The 12226-nt window shown below is 51.7% G+C and overlaps 5 protein-coding genes across 5 annotated transcripts; 1 reads left to right on the plus strand and 4 right to left on the minus strand.

Annotated features, from left to right (window-relative positions):
• Positions 1-289: 289 nt before the first annotated feature.
• On the plus strand, positions 290-1226 carry AYO20_02588 (hypothetical protein; the record flags this gene model as incomplete). The annotated part of the gene is made up of 3 exons (XM_022640892.1): positions 290-323; positions 511-911; positions 1080-1226. The coding sequence occupies 3 exons, from the start codon at positions 290-292 to the stop codon at positions 1224-1226; spliced, it is 582 nt and encodes a 193-aa protein (XP_022503148.1).
• Positions 1227-1905: 679 nt separating this feature from the next.
• AYO20_02589 (hypothetical protein) lies at positions 1906-3058 on the minus strand (the record flags this gene model as incomplete). Its single annotated transcript, XM_022640893.1, has 2 exons — positions 1906-2352; positions 2411-3058. The coding sequence occupies 2 exons, from the start codon at positions 3056-3058 to the stop codon at positions 1906-1908; spliced, it is 1095 nt and encodes a 364-aa protein (XP_022503149.1).
• A 364-nt stretch (positions 3059-3422) lies between these two features.
• On the minus strand, positions 3423-5603 carry AYO20_02590 (hypothetical protein; the record flags this gene model as incomplete). Its single annotated transcript, XM_022640894.1, has 1 exon — positions 3423-5603. The coding sequence occupies one exon, from the start codon at positions 5601-5603 to the stop codon at positions 3423-3425; it is 2181 nt and encodes a 726-aa protein (XP_022503150.1).
• A 935-nt stretch (positions 5604-6538) lies between these two features.
• On the minus strand, positions 6539-7546 carry AYO20_02591 (hypothetical protein; the record flags this gene model as incomplete). Its single annotated transcript, XM_022640895.1, has 2 exons — positions 6539-7289; positions 7353-7546. The coding sequence occupies 2 exons, from the start codon at positions 7544-7546 to the stop codon at positions 6539-6541; spliced, it is 945 nt and encodes a 314-aa protein (XP_022503151.1).
• An 863-nt stretch (positions 7547-8409) lies between these two features.
• AYO20_02592 (hypothetical protein) lies at positions 8410-10086 on the minus strand (the record flags this gene model as incomplete). The annotated part of the gene is made up of 4 exons (XM_022640896.1): positions 8410-8493; positions 8546-9132; positions 9187-9676; positions 9727-10086. 4 exons carry the CDS (start codon positions 10084-10086, stop codon positions 8410-8412), a joined length of 1521 nt encoding a protein of 506 aa, XP_022503152.1.
• Positions 10087-12226: the final 2140 nt, after the last annotated feature.

Here is a 12226-nt window from a genome sequence, read left to right on the forward strand (position 1 = left end):
GCACGTATTACGACTCAACAATATTCCTTCGTGCCAACAAACCCCGCTTAGCGACCTACAGTATGTATTCGTATCATCTCGTCGTATGGATTAGACATTTTACCTGATCGACAGATCACCAGACCACAAACTTTCTCTTGTTTCTAGTGCAGGACCGCCGTCCTTCTCTCCACGTTACTTATAGGACCTTGGCAAGCTTGTGTACTCGGGACGGTACTCATTTGTCAGGTATTACTTACTCTACGACCACCAAACGTTGTCTAACATACATACTGTATCCCCATTCACCATGTCCTTCCCGACCGTGCGACGAATCGTGACCGGTATGTTCATTGCCTCTCCCTCCCCTTGCGCTTCCCCTCCCCTCCCTTTCTCTTCCACCCCCAGAATCCGTCCTGTTCCTTGAAACCCAGCACGGAACACTAGTAAAACGATGAATGTATACAAAATACTGACTCTGCCCCCACCCCGCCTTCGGGTCCGGGTTCGGCTCGGGTTGTAACAAAACAGGCCACGACCCCAACACGGGAAAATCGATAATCGAGTCCGACCGGGCCTTGACGCCAGCAAACCCACTGGACCCGACCGGCGCCGCCCCCACGGGCATCATCCCGGGCTTCACCAACATCTTCCGCACGGCGGGGGTGCCGGCCGCCAACGTGCAGGGTGCCTGGACAGACGTGCACGGGCGGAAGGTCGGCCTCGTCGACCCCTCGGGCGTGTACTGCCGCGTGGTGGATTTCCCGGCCCTGCCCGAGGTCGGCACGAGGGACGAGGTCAACATCATGCACCGCACGCAGAGCGTCGACTTTGGCGTTGTCCTGAGTGGGACGATCACGCTGGTGTTGGACGACGGGTCTGAGACGGTCATGAGCGAGGGGGACATCTGTGTCCAGAGGGGGACGAATCATGTATGTTCCCCCCCACCCCCGTCTTTCTTCCCTCCTTCTCCGTTGAGACGACATCCCTCCTCCAATGGAGCAGATTTTCTTCCTCTCCTTCCTTTTCCTTCCTCCCCCCCCTCTACTGCACTCTACCTCTCTCCCTCTCCCACGGTTTTGACGATTTCATCAATACAGGCATGGAAAAACGTCAGCCCCAAACCCTGCCGCGTGCTCTTCGTGCTGGTCCCCTCGGTCCCCATCCAGGACGAATCCACAGGCGAGCCGTTCCCGCTGACGGACACGGCGCACCTCGTGGAAGAGACGCACATGGCGGGGTTGTGAGGAGTGAATGAATGAAAGAATGAACGAACGAACGAACGAGGGAACGAGGGAAACGGGGAACTCGAAGAAAGGAGTACCTTGCGAGCAAGCAAGCAGGCAAGCATCATATCTTGTCGAGGAACCCTATAATGATCGGCATCGTGTCGTGCCAAGAATAAGGGGCGAGGAGGGAAGACATGACACGGCATGAAAGAGAAAGGGTTCGGGGAGAGAGAGAGAGAGAGAGAGAGAGAGAGCGACATGGGTAGCTATGTATCTTCCTCATGCCTCGATATTACAAAAAATACATTCAAAGAGTGGAAATCTCTACACTAGCAACTAGACAGTCGCCTTTCGAATGTACATCGAGAGAAATTCATTCATAATCAGCCAAGTCCAGTCGGTGTATACCTCTCTGATAAACGTATTGCTTGCGCTAAACAAAGTTGTCCCTTTCAGGACGTGCTCTGGTTCGAATTACATATCTCTGTTTGATAGTTGCCTCTGACGGACTCTGGAGAATAAGCCACCACTCACATATTCTTCTAACCACCATCGTGAGAAATATCGCAATTGCCGTGCTGACGATGACAAAAGACATGTGGTAAAGCACCGACAATACACCCAATCGCTTGAGACCTCTCTCGGTGAGGTTTTATGTTCGCACACAGTCGATACGTTGTCCGACGAACGACCCCAGTCAAGCGCCAATCTCAGCAACGACCTTACCACCACTCTCGACACTCGCACCCCTGATACCCTCGCGCTCCACCAGCTTTCGGACCTTTTCCATTTCTTCCTCCAACTTCTCCTTTTCGAGTCGCTTCTTCTCCAAAGCCTCAAAATTCCTGCGCATCGCATTCCGTGTAAATTCTTCTCCAGTCACCACAGGGTACTTCTTCAGCGGACCTTGGATGATGACATCTCTACAAGGCTGATTGAAAAAGGCAATGCTGTAGCGTTCACCGTAAAAATCATCGGGCTCGCTGGGTGCCTTGACGCGGTGAAAGGTCGACTTGAAACGGTCATCGGACCAGGACATCAGGAGGTCGCCAATATTGCAGATGATGGCGTCTTGAGATGGAGCCACCTTCGTCCAAGTGTCTCCGTGGGCGAAGGATGTGGAGGCCTCGCGACCAGGGCAGATCTGTAGGTCAGAAAGGTCAGCCAGGATTGCGTCTATCTTGGCAGTATAAGAACCATACCTCGAGGCCACTCTGTCCCTCTTTCTGGAATAGAAGCGTCAATAGATCCCAATCAGTATGGGCTCCTGCTCGGTGGAAGATCTCCCCATTCTTATTCTCTTTAGGGGTTTCGAAATAATGCAAGAGTCTGGCCACTGTTTGGCTCTCCGGCCTCCTCACATCATGAGCTTTGATAAAGTAATCATCCTCGAAACCCAGTCCTCTGGCGAAACAAGTCATTAGTTTCTCTGAAACTCCTTGTGCCTTCCACATAAATTTCAGAGCCGAGTCTTTGAAACCTGGCAAAGCGGAGTCATCGAGCCACTTGCCCTCCATGTTTGCGCCGAACTGCATCTGGTACGACTCTTTTCTATCAGCAGCACCCGTCGAGGGCCGGACTTGCGAATTCTTCTCCCACCCAGCATTGTTTGCTGAAGAAAAGGGAACTTGCGCCTTCGTTTCGTCTGGTAGGGTAAAGAAGCGAGCTGACTGAGCGAATATCTCGTCGATCTCCTGGGGAGTGATACCGTGATCAATGACAGAGAAGAACCCTACATTCTCAGCGGCGGACACCAATTGAGAGGTGATTTCATCGATGCGTGACTCGTAACTGGCGAGCGAAATGGTGGGGATTGGACGGTCCAAGTATTTGGTCTTTTCGACGCCCATCTCGATAGAACATGTAAGGTTGTCTGTTTAGGGTAGGTATTGAATGGGGAGAGATGACAACCCGGGCGGCTGGAGCTGATTGAGCTGCTTCGTGTTCTAGGTGGTCGAGAAGAGATTGATTGAAAGGAAGTTACCACGCGATATTCAGCTGATGTTATATCAACCAACCACTCGTACCCTATAGTCGTCATTCGTGCCGCTGATATCGATAAAGTTTGTGTACTCGTATGTACAACGGATAAGGCCGTCCCACCTCCCCGCCTTTTATCGTCCAATCATGGTGCATCGATAATCGTACGTCGCTGATACTGTAGGCCAGTCGGACCTTCGCACATGAATGCATCTTTTGGAGCATGGAATCTTTTCAGATGTCGAAGTTCAGCAGATCCTCAAAGAGAAAGTTGTTACTGATACCGGTATGGGGTGGAAAGAGCTGTTCAAATGTCTCGTATCCCAAGTCGGACGTAATCATCGGATCCTGTGCTCCAGGTGTCTTCGATTCAGTCGGTTCATACAGTTCGAGTGACGGCTCGGCACCTCGATTCGCAGACCGCAGAGTATGTGTGAATGAGTCGTTTCCAACAAACGACTCCACAAACTTGGGCACATTGAATTTCTGCCGCTTAGGTTGACCGTGATCTCCAGTCATGGTGTCATGTGTGCGCTTTCTATAGTTTTCCAGGGTCTGGTCAGCCGTCAACCGGGCCTGCTCAGCAAGCAAGGAGGACAGCAAACGAATGCCGCGCATTGCAATCATGCTGTTTTCAAACTTGCCCAACATCGTGATGGTATTCTCCACCAGCTTCCGGTGTTCCTCGTACTCGGGTTCGTTGGGTCCACGGTGGAAGATGTCCAGGGCGAGTGTTATTCCTGCGGCGACCATAAAAGCTTGATCGATCCAGAGCATAGGTCCTTCCTCGTCATACGCCTGTCGTGCCTCTTTTAGTATTGTCTTTGCAGCTGCCATGCATGTTCGACGTGTAAAGTCAAATGCTTGCTCTGTAAAGCTGCGACCCAGAAACGCCCTGTGAATCATGATGATCTTGTGAGCGAAACAAATGGTCAAGCTCCGTCGCGCCCACGGGATAAATGCGGGCCACTCTGGCTGGAGTGGTTCTCTCATGGAGAAATAGCGAGGGAGCCCGTCCGTCGCAAGGGACCGCATTTGTGCGTCGTAGTCTAGAATTTGTTCGTACTTGGTGTATAATGTGTTCGATGAGATAATTGCATCATGTATTTGCGGCATCAAGCTTGCGATATCACCAAGGAAATTCGGGAAGCTTGTCATACTTGGGACATCATCGGGTAGAGGTAGCATGGTGGTTTCATCGCAGTTCATAGGTTTGAGCGAACAAAAATGTATCCTCTGGATGGAATACATCTCGGAAAAGGGGATTGAGAACCAATCCTGGATACACAACTGTTGCCAGAGTCTCCTTCCCGTCTCACGTTTGATTATCTTGTCTCGTAAGACAGGTGTCAATAAGGCGGAAGACCCAGCGCTGGTGCTCCCGTCGTCTTCTGGTCCCAGTCTTTGCAAACCAAGCCCTTGGGCGATCTTGAGCGCGGCTCCCAGCAAGGTGCTCTGAGTGTTGCTGAACCCCAAGATATGAGCAGACATAGTAAGTGTGGTAATGGCTTCGACTGAGTAGATATGATGACGCCACATATAGTCGGCAAGGTTGAGGCACGATACCGTAGCCTTGTACCATTGCCTGGTCAGCTTGGCTCTTTCGTTCTTCTTGAAGCCCCAGCTCATAGCCAGCTGCTCATTGGCACAAGTCATGCTGGCTGCCATTACGGCAAAGAGTAAGGCGGTCCATCTGAGATCCATGTTTCTGACTTGCAGTCCGCTGGGCCCTTTATATACCTCTTTGAGCTCTTCGTAAAATGTTGGACCATGGAAGCACCCGTGATACCACAAAATGGAGCTGACATGGTACTCGACCAACTGAAATACCTGTTTACGACTGGGAAGGAGTAGTTGTAGAAACGACACTTGGGCCGCCCCAGTCCCGCCAAGGCCGTTTGAAACATCCCAGTCGGGTCCGTTGTCCTTGGGAAGCGCCGCTGTACCAGATTGGTGAGGCTCCTTGAGGAGATCCAATGCCTTTAGATCATAATCCGATAGCTTGCTCCGACCCCAGGTGAGGAACTCTAGTACGGATGCGGCATTGTCGACGTCAGTAACTGGGCCATTGGCTGGCGCGGTTCCAAGGCTGCTTGGATAGGCCGATGTTTGGTCGTGTGGACTAGGCCCAGAAGTCACAGATTTGGGAGTTCGAAGGGACGGGTGTACAACAGCTTCTGCCGGGTTGCCATTGTTGGTCTGAGGAGACGTGTCAGTGGCTGTGGGACTGGCGTCTGCTGCTGTGGAGGAACGAGGATAGATTCGGTGGACTTTAGGATCGTAACCGCCTTCTGGCCACTCGCGCGTGCATTTTGCAGCATCGCCCCGTTTGACACAGCGACCACAGGGCAGGTTGCGATCACACTTTTGCCGGCGCATCGAGCACTCGGTACATGTCTGGCGTTCTTTGGGCATGGCTAGAGCACCGGATGTGTCTTCTCATAGTCTTCGTACTACGTTTCGTGACCCGATCGACCGAAGAATGCTTTGTACGGTGTTATCGAGGGTGGGATGTCCACAGGTCGTACGTCAAGTACGAAGGTGGAGGCGGGAAAACTGAGATTGAGCACGATGAGGTCGAAAGAAAATTGGGAAGTCGGGAAAGTCGGCCTCCGGATTGCTTGGCACGCCGGTCATTGGTCACGCAGCTTCCTGCCTCCGCATTCAATCACCTAGTAGGAGGTACCGAGTACATTATACTGTGATAACCTGGAGTGCACCTCTGTATCTTGTCTGAACACTGAATATCCACTGGAGAAAAGATATCTCATTCGTTCGACACGTCGCTTCGAAGCTCCATGACCTGCTGCTACCATGACAAATCCTCCCTTGCCTTCATGCTTCCTTGACACAGACACATCCCTGGACAACGTCCTCATCGCAAGGTAGCGACACACATTGTCCAGTTGTATCAACATTGGCCTTGAGGCGGAGGCCCAAGTCCAAGTATTGATAGAATCGATGGAGATACTAGAGCACCGTCCAGGAACAACGTCGGGGTCTGCTCTGTCCTTTCCCTCGGCGCCCGGAGTAAGCCAAGCAGGCCTTATCCAGATGTCGTACACAGAGGTTCCCTAGTCAGCCGTACCGCTGGTGTCCCTCCGTGGTTCGATCTAGTCTGGCGGATACGGATACCCGGAAATCGCTGTGAATCGTTGTAGCGTGCACCGGGTAGCAAAGCGGATTGCATATCCAACCCTGTGGTGTACCAGTCCGTTCTTTGATGTTTTGTACCAGCACTTACCATCCTCTGAAGTACCGGTCTTGAGCTCGATTGATTCGGCTGCATGGGTACCCCAGACAGGGTAGATGGCCCAGACATATTCGCAATTTGCCCATCAGAGGCCATCTCATCCTTCCACGCCAGTCTTCTTGCTAAAAGCGTCTCTCGCCATCATCGTGTTCAAGACTGCACAATTAAACGCAGCCTCTCCGGGAGGGATGGCAACAAATATATAGGTGTTTTCCGTAAATCTGGCCAGGAAACAATTGAAGCGAGGAGTCTGGACTTTAAACAGCAAGAACCCTGCGCTCGCCGCCGTCGTCCTGGTGTTTCGTGCCGCTGTGTGCTTGTAGCTCTTCATGATATTCGATATTCGCTCATGTCGGTCAAGGTTGGGGTTATCCTCGCCATATTGCGTGACCACGTTCGTCACGGTCAGAAATGTAGATCTTTCGAAAAGGACAATCTCCTCAGCTTTCAGTTGTTCCGCGAAGGCTGTCAGGAATCTTTCTATCACCACCAGATTCGGAATCATCTTGTGGACTATGCCTGCCCAAGCCTTGTAAAGTGTCTGGTCCCAGATACTGCTCGCAAATGTCTCCAAGCTGAGACCCTCCGACCGGGCAATGATCAAGCGGCATCTTTCTTCGTATATCCTCTCACGATGTTCGCTCTGCACCAGGTCCATCTTGTGAACCAGGCAGAAGACGTGCGCATTGGGACTGTATTCTTTCAACGCCTTGATCACCTGGCTATATGTCTCAAGGTCCTGATCGACTGCTCGGGATTCGATGTCAAAGACGTAGATGAGAACTTCGGCATCGGAAAAGACGTTTTCGCGCTGGGCGTTAAGGTAGGAGTCCATGAATGCGTCTTGCCTACACAGGGGCGTTAGTCATCTGAACAAAACCTGAAGCAGGGCATGTTCTTCTCGGCCATACCCTCCACAATCCCACAGGTTGAGCGTCAGGTTGCCCATGAACTTTGCATGACTGTGTTCCACGTCAATTGTTGCGCCGAGTCGGCGGACGTCCTTCGCGACATAGTTGCTGAAAATGATGGAGCGCATCGACGATTTGCCTGATCCACTCTTGCCCATCAAGAGGACCTTCTTCTTCCGTTTGCGCGTGTCCATGATGCCTCCACCCTTTCAAGTGCAAAGCACTTTTCATGGTCCTTTGGTGGTTGTGCTGGAAGACTACATGTGAGGCGGGGAAGATGGATAGCTGGGGATCAAGATCGGGCAATTAGTGGCTGCGGTGCGGAGACACCTGCGACCAAGGGACCCAGTCTGGCTCGTGCGAGGCTACCCGATGTAGAGGTCGTCCAGGACATGTGCCATCGACAAAGCAGCCAGACTCACCAGCTCATCCTGTGCGACTCACCTGACAAGATATGTCGTTTGCAAAGCTACTTCCTACATCCAACAATTTCTTTGTCACAGGCTTAGAGAATCACAGGCGAGAGTAGAGGAATGAACTATGGCTGGAGGTGATCACTGCCTCCAACTTTCATGATTTTGGCTTCACCCAGGTGTTGGGGAGCAAGAGGCAAAGAGGGCAGAGCATGATCATTGACACAAGGTGTCGCTTGCCACCCAGCTATCAAGTAAAAAGATTGAAAGACAAGAGAATGTCACAAGGAGACCTATGGACGTCCTCTCCCAAGTAGAAGAAACCGTCTTCAGGGAGCATCCTCAAGTCAATGCATCAACAATAATGACTTTTGAATGTGACACTCCGAGTTCGGGTGCGCTCTCCACTCTGTCACACCTTGCGGAAGTGTAGAGGTCTTGGACTCATCTTCTGCAAAGCTCAACAAGAGTTGCCAGCATTGAAGTGAAGAATAAAACTTGCCACAATGAAGTAACCCATACCACAACATCGTCAAGCGCATATGTCGTCTCGTAATCTCTGGTCTCGGTCTTGAATCTCGCTTTTTCGTGACCTTCAAAATCCGCGTAACCCATTATCGCATAAACACAGTAGAAGTCGTCACTCAAAAGACGGTGCCGTCTGAAATGATGCCAATGGGAGGGCCTCCAGTGATGGGGCGCGACACCTGGGCAATTTCACGTCCTCCCTAGCAAATATTGTCAGCGCAAAACATTGATCATCTTTCTGCTCATGCTCACCTTCCAAGTTCCTGCCTCAAGCATTTGGGCCAAAGTCAACTGTTGCGCGCCCTGCAGACCAAGGCCCGCATTGACTGAAACAAGCAATTCGTCCAAGAAGCCCACCGTGACAGCGCGCCATTCCACAATCACGTCATCGCTGGGTGGGAAAGTTGGAACCACTTCGATCGCATTGCCATCTCCGACCATCTCATGGTAGATCTTCAACCCACGCTGCCTGTCCTCTTCTTTGAGCGTGAGCAGGCCTGTGTCGATCAGTAAGCCTCCGTTGCGATACTCAGGAAGTCCAGTCATCAATTCAGCCCCGGCGAAATGAACATTGAGTAGCTTGGTCATTGGAACCATCAAGGAATAGCAAAGCCACTGGGTAAGCTTGTGGAAGGGAACAATGGTCTCCCAGGATTGTGCTGGGGGGGATCTGGGCATAGCACGGCAAGGCCAAGCGTCTCCGAGAGAGACTCCTTGAATAGTGGTCCGAGTTGCTGGCCAAATACTGGATAAACCGTCCATAAGAACACTCCATAGCGTAGGTAAGAGAATGACAGGAACCGAAGCTGCTTGAGTCGTAGGATGTGATAACAAATAGTCTGTTTACAATCAGCAGACATTCGGGAGAGAGAGAGACAAACGCTTGGATTCACCAATCATGTTCCCTGGTCGGCCCTCAACGCCAAAGATTTCAGCATTCTGCAGAGCAGCCGCAAGCCGAGTCAGTAACCCAGTCCGCCCCTCAAGTCCAGACATAGGGTTGGTGTCTGAGACCTGCATCCCTTTTGCCAGAGTCTCCACATTCATTTTATTCAGCCCAGCGGCATCCACTTGATGAGGTTGATTGGGATCGCTGGAGAACGTTCCGGCTTTGAACATTTCGAGGCTTGCGACAGCCAGACCTTCACTCCTGGAGTAGACCTTGCCAGACTCCTTGGACTTGTAGGACCACTTGGTGCCGGCACCGGCATCGAGGAGTACAGACACCAAGAACAAGTCGATCAATCGACGGGCCCTCTCTTGGTTGTCAATTGAGGTCGGCCACGATTGCAACAACTGGGTTACCCTGGGTCTCCCTCCGACTTCAAAATGTTGCCAGCGACCATGAGGTGGGATAGAGGCATAATCACCCTGGAAATCACGCTGTACACGATTAGACACAGGTAAGACTCAACATGTTTCCCCCCGCGTACCTTGATAATGGCAACCACGTAGTCGGCAGTGTCCTTGAACTTGGATATGTCTACATCAAAGTGATTGAGTGCATTGACCTTGGCCTCCTCGAGCACCAGCCTCGTCCTTTCTCGAACAGCATGGATGCTTCGAAGGTATGCTGCTGGTTTTGAGGTTGGATCGGGCGACTCAGGAATGGCGATCTCCGGCATGGTGCCTCCTAACGATGGTGAGGATGATTTCGAACTTATCAGCTTTGGCGACTTGTGCGAGTAGTTGGATATGCGTTCGACTGTCACGGCCGGGCGCAAAAGGGTTTTGTCAAGTGTGGTGTCATCTGATGGTAACTTTGAATCTTTTCTCTTGAAAATTCCCTTCATGTCGGATAAGACCTAATGATTCTCGACACAACGACTGGCCTATCGCGGCGGGCGGGGAGATGCAGGAGAGAGCCGATAGCCGGATGCCCTGCTAATCAGCTGCAAGGGGCAATCGAGAGATGGTGGCCATGCAGCGAAACGGGATGAATGAGGGCTCACTTCGCACGATCGCTATCTTTTCGGATGTCTGCCTTTTTGTTTCCTCTCACTGAAAGACGTTTGACTAGGTAGACGACGCGGTGATGAACCTGTAAGGAAAGAAGCGTGACAAAGTTTTTTTTTTTTTTTTTTGGCGAGAAAGCAATCCGAAGTACAGGGTGAAGCGAGGACTTTGAAGCGAATGAACGAGAAGCCGGAACGGCCAAGTGGGACACGAATGAAATCGGCGTCAGGGAAATCTGAAGGAGAAAGAAAAGAGTGCAAGAATCACTACTGGTGGAAGATGAGGGTAGGGGAGAAAACAGACGAGGCGGATTTCGCTTTCAGCTGCTGAAATCTGAAGGAGTGAAAGAAGGTGGACAGTGGGAAAAGTACAGGGAATGTGTATCGCATGTGTTGCCTCCATATTATCTACCAAGCCCAAAGCATTCCTTCTCCGTCCATTGTCCTGAGATATCAACCGCGTTAGATCGAGGTCTCAAGACGGATATGCAGCTTTCAGGAGAACAAGAGGGGGATTGTTTGACGGTCAATCGAATTGCTGCGGCCACGCGGGACGCAATGGCGCAAGACAACCGGCGCCCCGAGATTCTGGTAGGGTGATTGAAGCCTAATGAAGCCTAATGAAGCCTAGCTGTAGCCTGTGCTGGCACTGCTGGGCACTGTTGGCGGTGGTGGTGGCCGTTAGCCTCGCTAAGTAGCCTAGGTTGGCTGCGCCGTTTGCTTCACTACTGGCCAGGTTCCGTGATCCAAGTTCAGGCACCTTTGGGAACTTCCCAGACCCCGCGTTAGTTGACTTGTGCTGGCTTTCGGGGGGGATAGTCGCGCTTATTTCGCTCTCCAATGGCCCCAAGTGCCCAAACCCATCTTCCTGCGATTCCTGCGAATCCTTTGTTCGCGTGGCCGCCACCACAGCCCTTGAAGTGGGACCTCCAAAGTTACGCAGGGACATCCCCAGGATCCTCTCGCGCCCATCACGGCCTACAAGGCAGCAGTGTTTCAAGGTACGCTGATCCTGACAGTGAACCTTGGTTACGAGTGCTACTCGTGCTACTCGCTGAGATGTAGCAGGCACCAAGATTTTGGATTTTGCAAATTCAAGGTATATAATGGCCTCACCTCCAGGTCATCCACTTCTGCTACAGGAGTGACAGCCTGCGAACCATCCACGATCAAAATCCCAGTGTCCGGCCTTCAGTGAAGCTAAGAAGTAGCCCTGATCGATAGCAGTCCGTCAATTCTTTGCTTCCTCCTCGCCATCGCACCGTCTCGATCTGAAACAACCCAGTCTTTGTTTACACCAAGCGCCACAATCTCGGCTCTGATTCCGAGACTTTGCTGTGTCAATCGCGGTCCATTGAGGCGAACCCTAGTACACATCTAGTACATGTCCTCTTGAGGCTCCATCTACGGTGCTATGGAGAATGAACAAAGGGAGAGTGGCTTGTTCACACTCCCTGCAGAGATCCGAGCTTCCATCTTCGAACTTGCTTTGACTTCCTACGATGACCCTACTAAACCGTACCGAGCCGACCGGAAGTACTACCGACCGGGCTATCGTTATCATCAGAAGATCGATTGCTCTCTGCTGTTGACTTGTAGGAGGGTCTACCGCGAAACCCGTCTCTTGCCCATCTCGGTCAACGAGCATGTTTTTTGGCTGTTCAATGGTCCATGGAAATTCACTTCCAGCAATAATCGTAATACGGCTCGATGGATTCCCTGGTATCACAGTCTGGGAGAGGACCAGAAAAACGCGATACAAACAGTTCACATCTTCACCCAACAGTATTATTTGGAGAACCTATTGACAACAGACGCCTGGCAGTTCTCTTTCGGAACGCCCTGCCTTCATTTAACGCTTCGCCACGCTGACTGGTGGTCCTGGGAGTCTCCCCTCGGTTCCGGTGACTGTCTAGGCATCTGTCCATGGCGTCCTGATCGAACCTCTTGTCAAGAGATGCTTTCTGAGCCTCCTGAG

This window comes from Fonsecaea nubica (assembly GCF_001646965.1).
Source record: "Fonsecaea nubica strain CBS 269.64 chromosome Unknown Scaff11, whole genome shotgun sequence".
NCBI lineage: Eukaryota > Fungi > Ascomycota > Eurotiomycetes > Chaetothyriales > Herpotrichiellaceae > Fonsecaea > Fonsecaea nubica.